General features: G+C 36.6%; 1 protein-coding gene across 2 annotated transcripts in view; it reads right to left on the reverse strand.

Annotated features, from left to right (window-relative positions):
• Window positions 1-12397: 12397 nt before the first annotated feature.
• LOC115223416 (lamin-B1) overlaps window positions 12398-22059 on the reverse strand; it is a 57206-nt gene continuing 47544 nt past the window's right edge. For both annotated transcript variants that reach the window (XM_029793941.2, XM_029793940.2), the window contains 2 exons: window positions 13946-13973; window positions 12398-12723 (listed from right to left, as the gene is read on the reverse strand). In XM_029793941.2, the coding sequence (XP_029649801.1) occupies window positions 12719-12723; window positions 13946-13973 (33 nt within the window). In that variant the 3' untranslated portion in view covers window positions 12398-12718. The remainder of the gene's footprint in view (window positions 12724-13945; window positions 13974-22059) is intronic.

Here is a 22059-nt window from a genome sequence, read left to right on the forward strand (position 1 = left end):
CCCTGACCTCTATTGATTAATTATCTGTTAATTAACAATTCTTGTCTTATATACCCCCTCTTCCTCCCACGCTAAACTAAAACTATTTCATTATACGTCCTTGACATTGTGTTTGACAAGCTGTTTTAATTGTGGAGACGGGATTTTTTTCCTTTTTTGAACGGCACATGTCAACGCAATTTCTAGTTAACTTAAACACTTTTAAACTTCGTATACTGGTAGAATGTGTCAAAATAAACATTTTTTTCTCTTGGCTTTCTTAATAAAATTGTAATTCGTTTGTTTAACGTAGTTTAATTTTTCGAATTTTAACCAATGAATCGCCTCTAGTGAGCTAAAATCATTTGCTGCGTCTAAAACTGAGACAACATCATGTCACTAACCCTAACCCTAAGTTTTTTTTCTTAATTGTTATCCTTAAATTAATTTAACAATTAAGAAAAAAAAAATTAGGAAGCATGGAAGTTTTGAAGGATGCAATGCTCCGACAACTAACAACTGATGCCGGCAGTTTGTTCCATGCTTCAGCAACTCTTAGCGTGAAAAAATGTTTCCGAAAGTCATGGGAGCTGTGCTGTTTTCTGACTTTGTAAACATGCCAAACTTTGGCATCGAGAGTTACACAAATGCTAGAACTGGGTGCCACTGCATAGTGCCAAGGACTCCAAATTTGCCATCAAGATGTAGGACAAGATACTGTGATAACCTGGGCTTCAGAGGCCCACAGCTCTTCAATATCCTCTCGAAGAACCTGAGAGACCTGCATGGGGTGGATGCAGATGTCTTTAAAATAAAACTGGATCTCTTCCTGTCAGGTGTCCCAGACGAACCAACTTCATGGCAGGAGGTGCAGATGAGGGCAGCTGCATCGAACTCTCTCATGCACCAAATGGCAATTGCTAAAAAGCATTCGAAAAGTAAAATCCTGTAGCAACATCAAATGGCGGTGCCCCAGCATGGCCACAGCTCATGAGCTGAAACTAGATAAAATAAAATAAATGTCCACGGATGTTAGACAGGTGGAGTTTGAAAAGGTGCTCAGAGTTATTGTTAGTAAGATGGTTGATAATTTTATGGGTGTCTACCAAGTCAGCTGCCAGACGTTGAACAACAGGCCTGAATTTGTTGCATTAAAGGATATGTTGTCATCAATGGGTTGCAGAGGAATTGAGACACCTGCTTACAGTCCAGCATCCAATGGCACTGCTGAAAGGGTTGTACAACCTGTGAAAGCTGCACTGCAGCATTTTGATCCAAAGACAGGGAATTTCGGCAACTACTTGAACAAAATTTTCTTCAACCATTGGAGTGCCTCGGGTGGTTGTTAAGTTAAGTTAAGTTAATTTTTTGGCTCAAAAAGCAAAAAGCAAGGCCATGTAGGGGGACATGGAGTTATGTACAGGGTGGTGTTCATGCAAAGAGTTCAGGCCATTTGTGGTCAAGGGAGACTTTGAACCGAGCGGTCGTCGGCATCTTCACTATCTCGTCCGGCAGCTTATTCCACGGATCCGCAAACCCAGACAGAGAAAGCCCCTCTCCTTCAACTGAGACGAAATCGTCGCAGATAGAGCTTTTCGGAGTGACCCCACAGCCGACGCTCTGGACCAGGAGTGAAGAACAGCTCTCTCGAGAGGTTACACTTTCCACTTATGATGTTGTGAGCAAGAATGAGATCACTGCGGCGGCGGCGTTTTTCTAGAGAATAAAGGTCGAGCGTCTTCAGCCTTTCTTCATAAGACAAATGCTTGAGACCAAATTGTAAATTATCACTGGCCAAAAAGTTAATGAAAAGACCATTGAGGGTTGCTGTAAACCCATTCTTTGAAATAGGTGAGGATGTAATGCACAAAACCATGTTCGACAAGGTTGCATCTAAGGTAAAATATGTGAAACGTGTTGGAAAGTATACTGCATAGATTAAGGAGGAGGGTTGCCCACTGCAAATGGTAGCAGTTGAGCAACTGGCCCTGCTAAATACCCAGGAACCAGAACTAGAATTGAGCACAACACCTGGCACAATGGTTCACACTGAGCTGGCAGAATCGTTAGCACGCCGGGCGAAATGCGTAGCCGTTATGTTCTGAGTTCAAATTCCGCCAAGGTCGACTTTGCCTTTCATCCTTTCAGGGTCGATAAATTAAGTACCAGTTATGCACTGGGGTCGATATAATCGACTTAATCCGTTTTTCTGTCCTTGTTTGTCCTCTCTGTGTGTAGTCCCTTGTGGGTAGTAAAAAAAAAAATAGGTATTTCGTCTGCCGTTACGTTCTGAGTTCAAATTCTGCCGAGGTCGACTTTGTCTTTCATCCTTTCGGGGTCAATTAAATAAGTACCGGTTACGCACTGGGGTCGATGTAATCGACTTAATCCGTTTTTCTGTCCTTGTTCGTCCCCTCTGTGTTTAGCCCCTTGTGGGTAGTAAAGAAATAGGTTCACACTGAGTCTGCAAGGATGCCTAACAATGATGGTAAAACCATAACAAGTCCCCAGACTAGGCAAAACACCAACACCAGAGTTATAGAATTGGAGCAGCTTATTATTAACAATGCTAGCCATTGAAGATCGAATATGAAAATTTCATCAAATCCCCAACTGAGACAAGGTCCAAGAATTGTAGCAGGATGTAAAAAGCCAAAATATTTCGAGGAGGAATAGTGTGATAGTTGCATTGGTTTGCTGATTGTGGTATCCTAATATACAAGGTGGCGAGCTGGCAGAAACATTAGCACGCCAGGCGAAATGCTTAGCAGTATTTCGTCTGCCGCTACGTTCTGAGTTCAAATTCCACCGAGGTCGACTTTGCCTTTCATCCTTTCGGGGTCGATTAAATAAGTACCAGATGAATACCGGGGTCGATGTAATCGACTGAATCCGTTTGTCTGTCCTTATTTGTCCCCTTTGTGTTTAGCCCCTTGTGGGTAGTAAAGAAATAGGTATTTTGTCTGCCACTACGTTCTGAGTTCAAATTCCACCGAGGTTGACTTTGCCTTTCATCCTTTCGGGGTCGATTAAATAAGTACCAGTTACGTACTGGGGTCGATATAATCGACTTAATCCGTTTGTCTGTCCTTGTTTGTCCTCTCTGTGTTTAGCCCCTTGTGGGTAGTAAAGAAATAGGTATCCTAATATACATATAGAAATCTCAAAGGAAATCTTGTGCAACCACGCAGAAATCATGAGATGAAAGATGAATGAACTGGGAGCCATAAAAGGGGTGATACCGCTACACATGTGAAAGATGATGTTAGGAACTGTACAGCATGGCCCTTGGAAGTGAGCTGTGTAACTTGTAGTTATGAACTTCAATATATTTTCTGAGTGAAACACAATAATATCTATTTCAAGATCCCCTTAAAATGATTTATTTTACGTTGCTATTTTATTCCATGGAAACCCTTCAGTCAAGTGGCTAATTGTATTAGAGAAATTCATTTATTGACATATTTGACTTCCACTAAAGATCTTAGGCATTTGACCCTTTAGCGTTCAAATTAATATGTCAAAAGTAATCTTTATTCATTTACATTTTAAAAAATTAATCTGGTATTATCTTGTAGCTTCAACATTTGAAAGATGTAGTTGTTTATTTTTAGAATGACATTGCAGGGTAGGTGTGAGATACTGGTTCTGGCCAGTTTGAGCATAAAATGAGTAGAATATTTGGGCCGGATATAGCCAGTTTAAACACTAAAGGGTTAAGCTAGAATGTCTTTTGCAGTCATTGACTTGTTAAAAATGCCAGTCAACAACCCTCCATGAAACCACACCCTTTCCATTTCAAAAAAAAAAGAAAGAAAGAAAAAAGAATTTATTGGATAATGTAGTTGACTGTGTCTAGAAGTAAAGAAGGGATCGCCACAGTTAGAGCCCCTATCAACGCTGACTTGCTGCTAAATAACAAAATCAATATTTAAGTTGCTATTGTAAGGTGAATATATCCTTTACTATTGAATTAAGTCAGGCGTGAAGCCGGTTTATTTCACTCATGCAGCTAATTCTCCTTCAGTGTCATGCCCAGCGTTTATAATTATTTACATTCCGCCCTGTTGACAAGATTGTTTACTGCCTGTCATAGTTAAATTTATCTGAGAGCGATAAAATAAAGTACCAGTTGAGTACTAAGAGCAATGTCATCCTCAATGCCCCACAATTCACTAGTTTGTGACCTCGTGCCTGTGTTAGAAATCAATAAACCAGAGCATGACTTACTAGTTGATAATTTTGCTTCACAATTAGGATATCAAATCGACTTCTACCATTGTGAAGGAAAAATTGGGTTGACGATAGATTACTGCTGTTGTATAGTAATCAAAAACATTTCTAGGTTAACTTGCTGTACAAATAATGACTGCCTTTTGTTTTTTGCTATAATATTTGCTTCTTTCACAATACAATTCAAAACATATATGTAGGCTTTGTACCGCGGATCATTTCGGTTTGAACGGCAGTTTTTTCTAGCGGTGTCATACGAAATTGTCACCCATAATTATGACCCTAGTATCGATCTATGGCATTTCAATCTGTTTTAGGGTTAGGGGTGGGGGGAAGGGTATATTTTTTTTATTCACAAATGAAATTAACCCAATCTGTTTCTTAAACGAGGGACATATTCATACGGCACAGAATGTTTTTTACCTCAATAGACGTCAGTGATTGGTTGAAATTACAGAAATTGAAGAAAAGAAACAACAAATATCTTACAAACTATAGAATTTTCCCAATAAAGCCAAGAGAAAAAGATGTTTTATAAACACATTCTACCTGTATACAAAGTTTAAAATTTTTTAGTTACCTAGAAATTATGCTAAAAACTGCCGTTCAAACCGAAAAGATCCTGTACCGCATATTTATAGATGACTATGATGAACAAGAGGGAGCTGAACACCAATCCTTGGTGAACCCTTACTTATACCCTGAATTCTTTGCTGTACTCATTGCCCACCCTCACCTTACTGGTAGCGTCCCTGTTGGCTCTCACCAGCCACTTGTCTATCCCGAGTTTCTGCATGGGCCACCAGATAAGGGATCGGGTTACTCTGTCAAAAGCTTTCTTCAAGTCAACAAAATCCAAGTTTATCTTTGGCTAGGTATTTCTCCTGCAGTTGCCTTACCAGAGATATAGCATCAGTGGTGCTTTTCTCTGGCACAAAACCAAACTGCATCTCATCTAGACTGACTCTCCCTAATTAGTTGGGCTATGACTCTCTCTCTCTCTGTAACTTTCTTCATCTGATCCAGCAATTTGATACCTCTAATTATTTCTAAGGCATCATCTTTAACTTTGTAGCAGTTGACTATGATGCTGCTACACCAGTCATTGGGTATGACTCCTTCACGAACCACCTGATTTACAAAACAGGTAACTAGACCATAATCCACACTGCCAGATATTTTAAGCATCTCAGCGGTGATTCCTGATGGCCTGGGGGCTTTCCTTGTCTTCAAATCCTTAATTGCTTTATCTGCCAGGGTACTGTTGATTCAGAAAGCTGGTCCCTCAATTAGGTCAACATTTGGCAGATTCTCCTCCTCCCATTCATCCTCCATGTTCAGCAGTCTTTCATAATGGCATCTCCAAGCCACTCTCCTCATAAGCAAGTGCACCATCATCCATGCAGACACATTTCTCCCCTATAACATCACAATTTTCTTTCACACACTGTCTTGCAATCCATTACTGTAGGTCTGGAAGGAAATTTGCACCATCCACAGATTTGGTCTGTGGCACTCAGCAAGCTGTCTACACAAAAATTTCCAGTTACCCTCTATATCACAAGTTTGTAGCTCCCCCTGCCCCTCACTGAATTTCTCTATTAGGATGTTCCTAAATTTCTGACCATATGAAGGTCCTTAAGCTTCCAAATCCTTCTTTTCCAGATTGGTCTGCTTCTTGGCATCCTTCTAGCCTATAAAGTTGACACCTTGGGCCATTACTGTTCATAATAGCCCTCTTAGACATGCCTACAGTATAGTCACCACTAAAACCTTCCCAGATATCATACCATGGGGTTTCCTGTGAGGAAGCCATCTTTTTTGGAAGAGGGATCTTATCTTGTGGCATACACAAGCTGTTTCTTTGGCAAACTTAAAGAAATCTTTAGGGTTTGACTTTATATTTTCTATAACCCAAGCATCTATATCTGCTCTCTCTCCTGTTCATGAGACTGATGCAGTCTTTGTCCGTCGTCTCATAATAATCTTCCTTACCCTAGGGATCCTATTTTTGTGTATGTTGACCTTGCACAATAGGACAGATTTGTCGCATATGGCTTGCATTATGAACAAGAAACGTTTGTGTTTCATGTCAATGCCTGGTGTGGAGAGACATTTAGGCCAATCCTGTTTCAGGATCTCTTTCTCAATCAAATTCCAATTTGCTTTATGAAAATTCAATTTGGAGAGAGGCTGTGCATCTGCAGGGGCTTTTGGCCCATACATAGACAACTCTATTATGTTGTGGTGTGAAACCAGCATCAGTGTAACTTTAACATTGTGGATAATGTCCATATTATTTGTGAAGCAGAGATCCAGTATATTATTTATCCTGGTTGGTTGTAGCAGTTTGCTCCATGAAAGAAGCATTGGTAAGGTGGGGCAGGGACTCCACCTATGCTTGCTGGTGGTTTCATTCCTGGGAGCATTTAGCCCCCAGGCCATCCCACATTGGGGAAGTTAAAGTCACCCAAAAGAAATACACTGATGTGTTGTTCAAGTTTGGTGAGAACTATCTTTGCTAGGCAGCCTTCAAACTTACCTGTATGACTTGGAGCATCCGGTGAGCGTTATGTGGTACATATAACAATATTAAGTTGTTTTATGTGTACAGTTTGAGTGTCACACACCGAATTTGAATATGACAATAGGACCTGGGGCATGAGGTCCTCTTGGGTGTACACAGCAACTCCACCATGGCTCGTCTCCTTTCTGTCTGAGTGTATGACAACATAGTGTGGTATGTGTATTTCTGCATCCCCTATATCAGGTCTAAGATGCGTTTCTACAAGTGCCATGCATAAAGCTTGATTGCATGCCGCAAGGTCACTCAGAAATGAGATTTTTGTTTTACAGTTGTCATGCAACAGCCCTCCTATATTCAGAAGAAATATTTTTGTGATGTGTGTGTTGGTGTTAGTAGTCCCAGGTTTGTGTTTAAAGCCAGGTCAGTTGCTGGACAATCCTTTGTGCCATGCACAAAAAAGATTGCTGTTCAGCTGGAGATACATTCATTAAACTGTGGCCCTGCCTTGAAGAAGTTTTAGTGAAATGAATCAACCACACTACTTATTTTTCTTTCTTTTAAGCCAGGTATTTGTAATGGTCTCTTGCCAACTAAGTTACAAGGACACAAACACATTAACACCAGTTGTCAAATGATGTTGGGGGGGTCAATCACACACACACATATGACAGGCTTCTTTCAGCTTCCATCTACCAAATTCACTCAAGGTTTTGGTTGGCCTGAGGTTATAGAAGACACTTTCCCAAGGTGCCATGCAGTCAGACTAAACCAGGAACTATGTTGTGGGGAAGAAAACTTCTTACCACACAGCCATGCTTGCATATATGTATATATCTATATATGATGATGATGATGATGATATATATATCAAGCAGTTTGAGTTTTTATCTACTAAATACATTGACAAGGCTTTTGGTCAGTTTAGTGCTATATAGTAAAGACATTTGCCCAAGGTGCCATGCAGAGGAACTGAACCTGAAACCATGTGGTTAGGAGGCAAACATCCTCACCACATGGCCATACCAGTGCCTATGAATATAGGTGCAGGTATGGTGTGGCAAAAAGTTTGCTTCCCAACTATATGGTTTCTTGTTCAGTCCTATTGCATGGCAACTCAGTCAAAGTGTTTACTACTATAGCTTCAGGTCAACCAAAGCCTTGTGGAACTGGTAATGGAAACTGAAAGAAGCCCATTAAGTGTGAGTATTTGCGAAGAACTGTTGAGGCAAGTGAAATCGAAATTGATCAAAAATCAATGGAAATTGCAGTTGTGATACCAGTGCCAGTGGCACATAAAAAGATCCATCCGAATGTGGCCATTGCCAGCCCCGCCTCGACTGGCCTCCGTGCTGGTGGCACATAAAAAGCACCAACCAATCGTGGCCATTGCCAGCCTCGCCTGGCACCTGTGCCGGTGGCACGTAAAAAGCACCCACTACACTCATGGAGTGGTTGGCGTTAGGAAGGGCATCCAGCTGTAAAAACACTGCCAGATCAGACTGGAGCCTGGTGCAGCCTCCTGGCTTCTCAGACCCCAGCTGAACCGTCAAACCCATGCTAGCATGGAAAGCGGATGTTAAACAATGATGATGATGATGTTTGTCCTCCCACCCACCACTTGAGAACCGGTGCTGATTTGCTTTATGTTTCTGTGACTTAACAGTCAGGCAAAAGAAACTGAAACAAAATATATACTAAAGTTGATTTCATCATCATCATCATCATTGTTTAACGTCTGTTTTCCACGTTAGCATGGGTTGGACGGTTCAACCGGGGTCTGCTCCAGGCTCCAGTCTGATCTGGCAGTGTTTCTACAGCTGGATGCCCTTCCTAACGCCAACCACTCCGCGATTTGTGTGACTAAAACCCTTCAAAGTAGTGCCCCAGTATGGCCGCAGTCAAATGACTGAAACAAGTAAAAGATAGAAGAAAAGAATGTATTTATACTCATATACACTGTACAGAAATATATGAATATAAATAAATAAATGAAATAATGAAACTTAATATAAAGCAGTTTATTGATGAAAAATATGCATTCAAGAAGTTACAATGTCACATGGTAATTAAATGGATAATGAAACTAAAAGGTAAAAAAATAATAATAAACAAAAAAAAACCCAAATAGAGCACTGGGAGAGAAAGAGAGAGAGAGAGAGAATGTGATAAAAACAAAAGATATATTGCAAGAATGAGCGAAATGATGTGATCAGTTTAAGGAAAATCTGTATGACGAAAAAAATGTCATGTTTTTAATGTTTTAAGCAAGCAAAGAGAAATTAGCTTTAATATTAGTTGATTATTATTATTATTATTATTATTATCTTCTATAGGCACAAAACCTGGAATTCTGGGGGATGGGGTTAGTTGGTGACATCAAACACCCACTATTCCAACTGGTACTTGAGCACTTGGGTTGATGTAACAACATAACCCCTCATCCTCAAATTGTTTTAAAACATTATTTACAATTGACGGATATTTGTCTTCATCTTGTTTGTTGTTATCACGTTTCGGCTGATATACCCTCCAGCCTTCATCAAGTGTCTTGGGGTAATTTTGAACCTGGGTTCTCATCCTTAAGGTATTTTTCGATATTATCATTATTATTCAGGTCATTACCTGGAATTGAACTTGGAATCTTGGGGTTAGTATCTCGCACTTTTAACCACTATGCCATATGGCATAGTGGTTAAGAGCGTGGGCTACTAACCCCAAGATTCTGAGTTCAATTCCAGGTAGTGACCTGAATAACAACATCATCAAAAAATACCTTAGGAATGAGAACCTAGGTTCGAAATTTCCCCAAGATACTTGATGAAGGCTGGAGGGTATATCAGCCAAAATATTGTGTTAACAACAAACAAGATGAGGAGAAATATCCATCAATTGTAAATAATGTACATAATTCCTCATCTCTTAAATATAGAACTGTATAGTTTAAAGATTTAATAAAATTGAAAAATACCTAAGATTAAAAATTCATCTCAAAAGCAAAAAAGTATTTTCATATATTAAAAGAAATATTTAAATTTTATAATAAAAAATATTTCTAATTTAGGCACAAGGCCATTAATTTTGAAGTGAAGGAAGTTGGTCAGTTGCACTATCCTCCAGTACTTTTAATCAACCTGAGAGGATGAAGGTAAGGTACAGGTGACGTGACCACGACAAGATTTGAACTCAGGACATAAGCAATCGAAAGAAAGGCCACAAAGCATTTTGCCCAACTCTCAACAATCCTGCCAATTCATCACTCTTAAATTTTGGCACAAGTACTTGAATGTTAGTGTGGTTTATCGACCTTGAAAGGACGAAAAGCAGAGTTGACCCCAGTGGCATTTGAAGTCAATCTAGAACTGGAAGAAATGTTACTAATCATTTTATCCAATGCACTAACAATTCTGCCATATTTATAATAATAATAATAATAATAATAATAATTCTTTCTACAATAGGCACTAGGCTTGAAATTGTTGGGGAAAGGACAGACGATTACATTGGTCCCCAGCAGCCAACTGGTACTTATTTTGCTGACCCCAAATTGATGAAGGGCAAAGTTAACCTTGGTGGTATTGGGGATTCAGAAAGCAGAGCTGAAAGATATGATGCTAAGCATTTTTCTCTGATGTGCTCATGATTCTGCCAGTTTGCCGCCTTATATATCAATAATAATAATAATAATAATAATAGTGACCAAGGCAAACAAAAATGGAAATTAATTAAAAATGAAAAAAAAAAAAAGAGCTGTAGAGATTCTATGCAGAGAAATGTTACCAAAAAACTATTATATGAAAGTGCACAGGTTAGTTTATATATAAAGAAAATATCAAAGAAGATATATATGCACAATGGGAGGAGGGAACTAGGGAAAGAATATTATGTGTTAAGAGCAGTTATTTTTTTATATTTCAATAGAGTGAAGATTGTTAGTGGATAAAATTCAAAAAAGTGCCAACTATTGCAACTAGGAAAAAAAAATAAAACCAAAAAATATTTTTTTAAACTTTGCTTCAATTTCTGATGGAATAAATGAAAAAATAAATATATACATACATAGGTATGTATATAGATGTATGTCTTTATATATGTGCATATATGTGTGTGTATAGATTCATGTATGTTTATATATGAAAACTTAGTAACTGCGACTTATTTTAGCCAGCCTTTCATTATATATATACACACACACACAAATACATGTCTATATGTGAGCATGGATGTATGTGCATATATATATATATATATATATATATACATACATATATATATATATATATATTTAAAATATATATGTATATATATAATATTATGTATGTTCATTTGTGAACCTAATAACTACTTTTGATTATATACATGTCTATACATACACATGTATACACACATATATATATACACACATACGTTATTTATATATATGCATATATCACAGTCCTATTGAGGAAGGAACAGCAATAAGATGTATAGCTATGGTGTTTCTCAGATCAAGTGACCGGGAGCTAAAAAAAAAATGATAAAAATAATGGCAGAGAGCCAGTTCATTAAACAGCTGGGACTAATCTAATCAAATCTAATCTATCTAGAAAGCAGCAATAGTAGTAATAGTAGCAGTAATTAACTAAGTCTTTAGCACCACAGTAAACTACCCTCCCTCCCAAAAAACAAACCAACCAATCAATGACTTGTCAAACCATCTCTTGAATACTTGTTACCAATCCCAGCGGAAAAGTCAGTAGCGTTTAGCTGAAGAATAATCTGAAGCAGGTGTATGGTCTAATTTGATGTATAACAGGTTTGTTTAATTGACTGAATATTCTTAGAATAGTGACAGTGAGCAGAAGAAATAGGGAATCCATTTCATGGGGTAACAGAAAACTCTAAATGGTGTTCTTAATATACGGCAAACTTTTTTTTCCAATTTATTTAAACGGTATGGTGCCTCTGACATGATTTATAACAATAGCTTTCAAGTCGAGCTGTTTACTTCAAAACTTAAAATAAAATTGAAAATGCAGCAGTAACTTTTATATTGACAAAAAAAAAAAAAAATAAAAAATAATATTCATTAATCTTCAAATGGATTTCACCAGTATATTAATTAACAGCCATAATTGTATTTAAGAAAAAATGTATATATTTTAAATAGACATGATTTAGAAGATATCAAAATTGTATGACGATAATGGCTTGAATGACAAAGTGAGAATTTTAAAAATGGTTTCAGTAGAAAGATGTATATTTTAATTAATTGTACCCCTAATAGATGGTTCCACATCTATTTGCTTTTTTTAATGACTTACAAATTAAAATAAAGGAATATATACAACATGCATGTACATATGTATACATGCACACACATACATACACATCTGTGTATACATATTATATACACATTTATGCATATATGTATGTATATATGTCCACACATATATGACCCTATTTTAAATACCCTGCTTTAAGGGAGTAAAAATAAACTGAAATACTCCAGAATGTACTTCACATTGTTAAACCTAACATGCAAGTTTATTTTTTTTCATACTAATTAAAAAGAGGAGGGAGGGGGGGTCAGTAAGGCAGCCAAGTGAAAGAGAAAAACATTTAACAAGATATGTCATCAAATGGTATTAGAGATAATTATTTAATCAAGGATCAAATCTCAAAATACTTCCTAGTTTTGTTCTTTTCATAAAAAAAAAAAACCCAAAGTTTTACTTTCTTTTTTTGTTTTTTTTTTCTTCTTTAATACCAAATTCTTTAACAGAACAGACTTCTCCCACCCACCCCTCATTAACAATGTTACACACAGAAATATCTGTGCGGTTGTGTTTATCAACGATTCCTCAGAGTCTGTTTCACACACCTCACTCTTGTGCCACTATCAGCAATAACTGTCGATGATCTAATAGGTAGGTAGATGCTGCCAAAATATCAGGTCTACTCGTTTCCCTGGCCCACTAATGGCACCACAGCCATTCCAGCTTACCCTAGAAAGAAATGAAGACAAAAAATTAAAAATAGCCAAGTACAAAAATATTCCACATGTATTTTACAAAACAAGTTAAGTTTGTTTAATCAGTTAGAAAATAAACCCCTTCACACTTACAGTAAAAAAACTACTAACCATTTAGAAGACAGGGTACAAATAAAGCTGCACAATAAACTAGACTGGCTTATGACAAAGAGTTGCTCTGATCAGTGGAACAGCCTGCTCGTGAAATTAAAGTGCAAGTGGCCAAGTACTTCATGTACATGTGTACCATTCATGTAGTTCTCAGAGAGACATGGTGGGATACAAATTGTGACAAGGCTAGCCCTTTAAATTACAGCTGAGAGGACTGGAGCAATGTGAAATAAAGGACACGACATGCTGCTGGGAACAAAACTAGAGAGAGAGAGAGAGAGAGAGAGAGAGAGAGAGAGAGAGAGAGAGAGAGAGAGAGGGCCCAAGTCTTTTTGCAATTGAGGGTCTGCTCTTATAGGACTGGTGCCTGCACGTCTCATTAGAATTGGATTTTAAGGAATTTTTAATCAAAGTGAAAAAAGGCTAATGCAAGAACTTGTACATTACTGTTCAACCTGCTAGAAATATCTACGAAAACTCTCTCAAATCATATTCTACTGTCTTAGAAAAGGCCACATTGGATGAGGTGATTCTGTGACGGGAAAAAGAGGAATTACACAGCTCAAGACTGCCTATGTATAAACAACAAATATACATACACACAATAACTATTTATATATTTTGTATTGTGTGACAGTTGTAAATCATAGGTTAGACCAGTTCAATAATTAATTCACACTATTTGTAATGATGACGGTGACAAAGGACCATCTGTGCAACTTGGGTGGGACAACTATCAATCATGGTATTTTGCATTCAAAAGCATTTCTTTCCACGTCTATGTTTATATTTTTTGCCATTGCACATCAAAGAGAGAGATAGACTAACCACCACCACCATGCATTTAACGAGCTACATTTTTTGTCTACAAAATTCCATTTGTATGAAATCAGTGAACTGAAATCTATGGCAAAAGACTAATGGTGCAGCATACTGGGTTTAACGAGGGGCCACATGGTGGTAGCAAAGTAAAATGCTTCAAATCATTGAAGCCTTGCACTGCAGCAACCATTTCTTCACTATATAAACAGAACAAAGGCAAGAAAATTATAGGTATATATAGATATATATATATATATACTTACAGAATATCCAGCCTTTCTTTTGGGGAGTCTACAAGGGAAAAAACAAAACAAAATCAATTTCATTCAAGTAAAAAAAAAGAAGAAAAAAAAAAAAGAATTTAATAAAAATCTCAAAAAAAAAAAAAAAAAAGAGAGAGAGATAAACACAAATCCATATGTTGCTATTAATGGTAAAATGGTAAATGAATAATGTTTAATGAGATCAACAGGATGTTGCTGAATTATAAAATATGAGTTAGCCAAAATAATGAGAAAAGACAAAGATGGTTTAAATTAAGAGATGAACAAATGATTGTTATTGTTAGGCTACCCCAACAAATGATTGCTTCATGTGTTTGTGTATTGTGTATCCGAGAATGGCATTACATTTATTCCTTCATTATGATAATTTCAACAGTACATATATTATTGGTTTCAAATTTTGTCACAAGGCCAGAAGATTTGGAAGAGAAGCTAAGTCGATTAAATCAACCCCAGTGGTCAACTGGTACTTATTTTATCAAACACCGAAAAGATGAAAGGCAAAGTCAACCTCGGCAGAATTTAAACTTAGAATGTGAAGACAGATGAAATGCCGTTAAGCATTTTGGCTGGCATCTTAATGATTCTGCCTGCTGACTACCTTAAAGGATCATGTAATATCACCACATACATGTGTTCCATGTTCATCTTGTCAAGCAAAGTCAAGACTTTTTCTGCATGTAACCACATGTAATACACTGTAATAGTAGACAATCATTTATATTCATGATGTATCCAAACCCTGTATTGTTGAAACAATTGTAATGAAAGGAATAAATGTGATACCATCACCACCAGTTTTGAATATGCTATATCAGACTCTACAACCAACAAATTCTCCCTGGAATTTCAATGTGTATGGAATGATTTCCTTTAACGTCCATTTCTATGCACATTAAAGCCAGCATTTCTGAGAGTACAACCTGAGGAAACTACTTGGATTTCTAAATCCTCTTTAACCCAAAATATATATATATATAATATATATATATATATATATATATATATATAGATATATATTGGCCTGCTCGCTTAGCCAGCGGGGTGGCATCATTTGAAGGCTAAAACAATGCGAAGCACATTGTGACCAGCGATGTGTAACAACATCTGATGGTCTGGTCGGTCACGTGATATATATATATATATATATATTGCTAAATTTTATTCGATTATTTATTGTTAAAACACAATAAATGAAAATGACTGGTGACTGAACAGATTTAAATGAAGTGGTTTAACGAAAAACAAACTTAGATGAGGTTAATGGTTTGAAAGAAATTATTGCAATCACTCATTTCAGAAATGCATAGATAGATCAGAGAATACCCAAAATATTGATATTGATGTATTTGTTCAAACTAAGGTTTGGGGGAAATACAACCAGCTGAAACTGAAGCTTTGAAGAGATAATTAAACACACACACAAACAAACATGAAATAAAAGCCTGTCAAATGGAATGAAGATGAAAATTAGTATAATGAGGGGGTGAAAAGACAATAATAGAATATAGAAATGTAATTAACAAACACATTATAACTGACCCTACCATACAACAATGCTATAGATCTCATCCTTCATTGAGTAAGTAACCACTGATAACACACAAAAAAACAAAATAAAACAAAATAGAGTAATCAGCTGAACACTCAAATGGGCAGAGTTCAGCATCTTGACAGGCAAACCAAGACGGAAGACCTAGTAATACAACAGTCATTTGGCTGGTACCTCACCACCATTATATTATGTGTGGCTGCTACACACCTCAAATAAGTAAAAATGAGAAAAAAATAATAAAGAACACAAACCAATAAAGGCACAAAAGAACTCACAGATTCGGGGAAAAAGAACAGTTAATTAGAATACTCTTAGTCCTTAATTTATTGCCGCTGGAAGGAAGAGGAGCATAATTGACTTTGTTGGGATTTGAAATCAGAATGTGCTAGTCTGTTGCAATGTTGCTGGAACTGATTTACAGTTGATTGGGACCGGAGCAATGTGAAATGAAATGTTTACCTCAAGAACACTATGCACTGCCTGGCCTGGGAATTGAAACCACAATCTTATGATCATGAGTGCAACACCTTAATCACTACACCATATGGCCATGGGCATAGTGGTTAAGAGCACGGGCTGCTAACCCCAAGATTCCGAGTTTGATTCCAGGCAGTGACCTGAATAATAACAACATTGAAAAATACCTTAGGAATGAGAACGCAGGTTCGAAATTTCCCCCAAGACACCTGGTGAAGGCTGGAGGGTATATCAGCCGAAACATTGTGTTAACAACAAACAAAATGAGGACAAATATCCATCAAATGTAAATAATTCCTCAAGCCAATATGAGAGTTTCTTTCATAGTAACTACCATAGTATAGTTTGTTCTAACAGAACATCCACCATTTAAGTGAGGATAAATATTTGTTATATGTTGTTAAATACTTTGGTCTAATTTTATTGATTTTGTGCCCAAGTGGTTCAAGAAAACATTCATTAAAGCTAAAATGGTTTCCAGTGAAAAACTGATGAAAAACCTGTTTTAAATGAATGTCACTGATGGATAGAGGAAAAAAAAAGAAAAAAAAAAAAAGAATGTGATGGTGAAATGAATTGTTGGTTGATGTTGAAAACAAAATAAAATTTAAGACAGCAATATGCAACATTTTTTACTTTTTATAGAATTAGTAAGTAAACAAATAAATAACAACAAAAAAATGATTAAAAGGAAATAATACCATACCATGCAACGGTGCACAAGCAAGTGATCAGTGATTAAAGCTAGATAAACACTGCTCTAAACCAACAGGCGTTTTAAGCCGGACTTTGACAGACACTTCCAGTCAAGTTGTTGGGGATGGGAAGAAATAAGGGACTAAAAATGTTTTACAACTGCAAAGCAAAATGAGACCCAATAAGGACAAGCCCACCAAGTTGTGACAAAATCCTGAGAAAGATACTAACTATCCTTTAAGCAAAACCTGATAACTGCATCATAGTCCGTGACTAAAGATGATATACAATTAAATGGTGCCAGGTTAACTGTACAGCAACTCTTAACTAAACATTCCTGTCTTTCTGTCTTTGATTCTTTCTGTATCTCATATGTCCCTCCATTGCTGTTGGTCAACACCACTGTAGACCATGGGGCCACAGTGTTGCATCAACTGTTCACTAGGAATTCATTGCTAACCTTACATAAACCTCTTCACGAGGTTTCAGGAATTCACCAACATCTCATTACAACCAATTCTATAGTTCCTGCTAGTAACTGAGAACTACTACTTGTCTGTAAGCAATAATCTGCAGCTAGATCCAGCTACAGATTAGCAACATCAACTTTAGTCCAAGAAAGCAGGCTATTTTTCTTCCTTATACTAAATAAGTGTTTGTAACATATTGCACATAACCTCTTATTTAGAATAAGAGGTTAGTCAATTATATTGACTCTAATACTTTATTTTATTACCTTCTGGAAAGTTAACCATGGCAGGATTTCAAAATGAAATGAAGAACCAGAACAATAGCATAAGGCATTATTTTGTCTGGTGATCTAAGCATTTTTACTAACTTCGAAATAAAAACATACTTCTAAAAAAAGAGTATCACTCCTCTCCATTCCAGTTTATTACTGGTACATATTTTACAAATTATGAAGAGATGAACACCAAAATGTGACAACTATAGCGTTTCTGCCCCAGGTGTCACTCAAGAAATAGCAACTAAATCTTCAATACAATCTACTATATCAACAAGAAAAAAAGAGTCTTCATACAATGCCTGAATAACTGACAGGAATAGTAATGGTAGGAACATACTTGATTATAGGTTTCCTTGATTATTGCTAACTCGGGGTTAAATAAATAACAAGGAAATCTACAAGACTGTAGTCTTAGATAGACAATAGACCTCTCACTCCAAAGGATAGCCAAAATTAAAGTGACACAGATATTGGTCCTGCAGGATCGAGGCTGGCCTAGGGCTAAACAACAACTAAATATCGAGCTAATGAGGGTACATCAATCTGTGAGAAACAGCAGCTGAATCTCCCTCAAGTTACATCCTACCATCTTACAGAGAAGGACACATTGGATAACATTCTAGCTAATCCTATATGAAAACAGGATGGTCATGGCTGGAGTGCCTCCGACGATCAGGTTGTCTACAGCTGAAAGCAAGATCTGTAAAAAAAAAAGTAACAACTGTGTGTTGAGGTTGCGAGAGGAGGAGGGGATGACACTGCAACCTCTTTGTGTGGAACAACATTAATGCTAGCTCTAAAGCATGAACAAGTGTTGTGGAAAGCCATGTGGTAACAAGAGCAACATTTACCCAGCAACAGCAAAAAAAAAAAAAAAAAAAAAAAAAAAAAAAAAAAAAAAGCAACAATTTGGAAACAAAACAATTTGCTAAACCTACTGAATTTTATGCTTATATAATCCTGTATCTCCCCTACAGCAAGACACCTGTGCTGGTGTCTCTATCCTACTTTAGCCCTCAACACTGGGCAAAAAGCCACCCTTTCTTCTCTCAAATACACTCTCTAAGTTGAGGGCATGTTTTTCTTTTTTTGTCTTGCAAACTACTTGGTGTCCTCAACAAGTGTCACAAAAAAAAAAGCACCCAGTACACATTGTAAAGTGGTTGGCATTAGGAAAGGGCATCTAACCATAGAGACCAGGCTAAAGCTGACATCAAAACCTCTATAAATGGCTGATGATTGCTCAACATTTTAAAACTGATGTAATACTTACAATGTTTAATAAAATGATGTAGTGTGAAACGATCGTACCAAATTACTGAAGAGTCTAATTCAGCTCCTTGGGACCCTGACAAACTGTCCAACCCACGCCAGCATGGAGAATGGATGTTAAATGATGATGATACACAGTAAAGTATATTACCTATTCAAAGTATAGCGAATCACTTTCCACCATAATAATGGTCACTGTTTTTTTAGGTCTATGTCCACCAAAGCAGAATTGGAATGAATTCATTTAATTCTTCACTATATTTCAAATAATAGTCTCTGCTGTGTGTCTGTGTTTCAGTTAATTTGGATTAACAGAATCAAAGATTTGAAGACACTTTGTAAACTACAAGTAATTCAGACTGGACAGTCAAACTGTCATCTCAAATAGTTTTGTGTGTGTGTGTGTACAGGGAATCCTGATTTTGACCTCTGGATTTTTGAAAATTTAAAGAGGCGCAGAAGTGGCTGTGTGGTAAGTAGCTTGCTAATCAACCACATGGTTCCGGGTTCAGTCTCACTGTGTGGCACCTTGGGCAAGTGTCTTCTGCTATAGCCCCGGGCCGACCAATGCCTTGTAAGTGGATTTGGTAGATGGAAACTGAAAGCCTGTCATGTATAATATATATATATATATGTATGTGTGTGTGTGTGTGTGTGTGTATACGTTTGTCCCCCCAACATTGCTTGACAACCGATGCTGGTGTGTTTACGTCCCTGTCACTAAGCGGTTCGGCAAAAGAGACTGATACAATAAGTACTGGGCTTACAAAGAATAAGTCCCGGGGTCGATTTGCTCGACTAAAGGCGGTGCTCCAGCATGGCCGCAGTCAAATGACTGAAACAAGTAAAAGAGAGAGAGTATGAAAATCAAACAGATCAGTCTGGAGCACTGCTTGTAAGTAACTTTTGCATTATTTGACTGATGTTAAAGGACCAAAAAAGAAAAAAAAAAAAAAAGAAAAAAACAACAGTGAAGTGGAGTGGGGGATAGGCATAAAATTACGAAACAGAGGTAGTGGAAGGAAGTTCCATCAGATGTTAACATAAAAGGGAAAAGGAGCATAGGTTACAAAAGAGATTTGTGGTTTGGAATTAATCAGAGGGAATAATTTTGTATAATAAAACTGAAGGGATCAGTAGGTTTGAGAGACAGGAGGTTGAAGTTTAGATCAAAATAATTTAAAGCATTAAAAAAAAAAAAAAAAAAAAAAAATCAAACAAAAAAAAAATCCCAACCCAACAGAAACTACGAAATTATTCTAAGTTAGTCAGGTGTGAGATAACAGTAATAGCAAGATTATAACACAATGATTAAACAATTATATGCTAAAAGAAACAGTGTCAAAATCACATTTACACGGAGAAGGATGAAAGCAATTGGCTCAGTTTTTAATAGAAATAGTAGAAAATGAAATGATGTTGACATCCATTCTTTCAAAATAAGAAACACTAACTTTCTTCTTTTATCAAGCTCATTGAAATATTCTCAGTAATGTTCTCGATATTTTGGAAAAATATTGGATCAGTGGTTCTCAACCATTTTTTTGCCTATGGAACCCCCTTTATTCTTATTTTACTCTACTGGACCTCCCGTAGCCATTCACAGTATAAATATAATAATTATTTGAGGGAGTATAAATCCAAACTTACAGGGAAAAAAATTCAATTTAGAAATACTAAATCAAGTTTCACACAATATTATATAAAAAATTAGAAAAAAACCACCTTTTATCAATTCAAAATAAACAATTAAATTACACCATCTAGAAAATTACATATAATAGAAATATCAAAATTAAAATAACAATAAAATATCAATGATTAAGTAAATTGCAAAAGAAATAATAAAAACATAATTATATACGTTTTTATTTTTTTTTGTGCAATTTACTTAATCATTGATATTTCATTGTTATTTTAATTTTAATATTTCTATTATATGTAATTTTCTAGATGGTGTAATTTAATTGTTCATTTTGAATTGATAAAAGGTGTTTTTTTCTTATATATATATATATATAGTTATATAAATCTTGCTGTATTTTTGTAATTAAATATTAGGAATTGTATAAAAAAAATTAAAATATTTTCTGTATTGCAAAAGTATACTAAATTTATTGCACATAAGTCTGAACAATAAAAATCTTATCTGGACCATGGTTGAGAACCACTAGATTAGATTAACAGATTATGCCAGATTGTTAACAAGAGTTGTCCCAACAACTGAAATAGTTCCAGCATATCTCAAACATTAATGATAATATTTAAATGATCTCAATAATGTGTGTATACTTTGGTAATACATGTGGCAATGTAGCAGACCAAACCAATTTGTTCTTGTCAAAAGCTTATATTTTCCAGACATATTTTTGCGGATATAAATATTTTTTGTTTGGTATCCTCAGTGGACCCTTCTAGTGAAAAGGGGGACAGTAGGGATGGGGTTTGTTTCTCCATTGGCTCTTAACTAGTAGTTCTAGAGCAGTACTGGTAACATGTAACCCAGAACAACTTGTTGCACAGTCCGGCGGTTAACAACTTAACTGGCAACACCGCCAAGTCTGTTTGGTAAGTAGGGTGGATTTTGGACCCCCCGTGGGATGAAAAGGGTGGGTAAGTCATCAGCTATACAATTACATGATAGATTGACTGATGGATAGATGAAGTTTCTGGTTTGGTACCCAGGTGTGCATTTAGCCTAACAAGGTGTGTTGAACTCAAAGCCATAAAGGAGGCAACTCCGCAGAGACAGTAAACTCCAATAGGAAAGAAGTATGTTATTCATAGAGTTTGTGGAATCCTGCTCATAGCATTTCCGAAAATGAATCATCTGTGTGGTTAGCCTTACAGCCAGAGGGTGTTGGGCCTTCATATGCAGAGATGGATGAGAGAGTCTTACTGTATGGCACCTAGGAAAAAGTGTCTTCCACTATAGCTCCAGGCTGACCAAAGCCTTGTGCATGGATTTAGTAGATGGAAACTGAAAGAAGCCCAATATATGTTTATTTGTGTGTGCAGATGAATATGATAGATATAACACTGCAGATAAATACACAAGTCTACATATGTGAAGAAGTCCTACTCTGGGGTGTTGTTGAAAGGGTAGTTCCTGACACTTGTTTCTGTATCCCTAACTCTACAGTAGAGATGTCAAGAGGTGATAGCTTTACACATATGAAGTCATACAAATCCACAATTTTTCAGTTAGAGGGCTCGCACTTTCTATGGTCATTCAAAATATCCAAGGGTGGTCATGCACATCTTTACATTTCCCCAGTCACCCACCAAAGCCTTTGAAAAATCAATAGAAGTGACTTTTTGGAGAATTTTCTATCCAAAACCCAA

Source organism: Octopus sinensis, linkage group LG23 (assembly GCF_006345805.1).
Source record: "Octopus sinensis linkage group LG23, ASM634580v1, whole genome shotgun sequence".
Taxonomy (NCBI): Eukaryota; Metazoa; Mollusca; class Cephalopoda; order Octopoda; family Octopodidae; genus Octopus; species Octopus sinensis.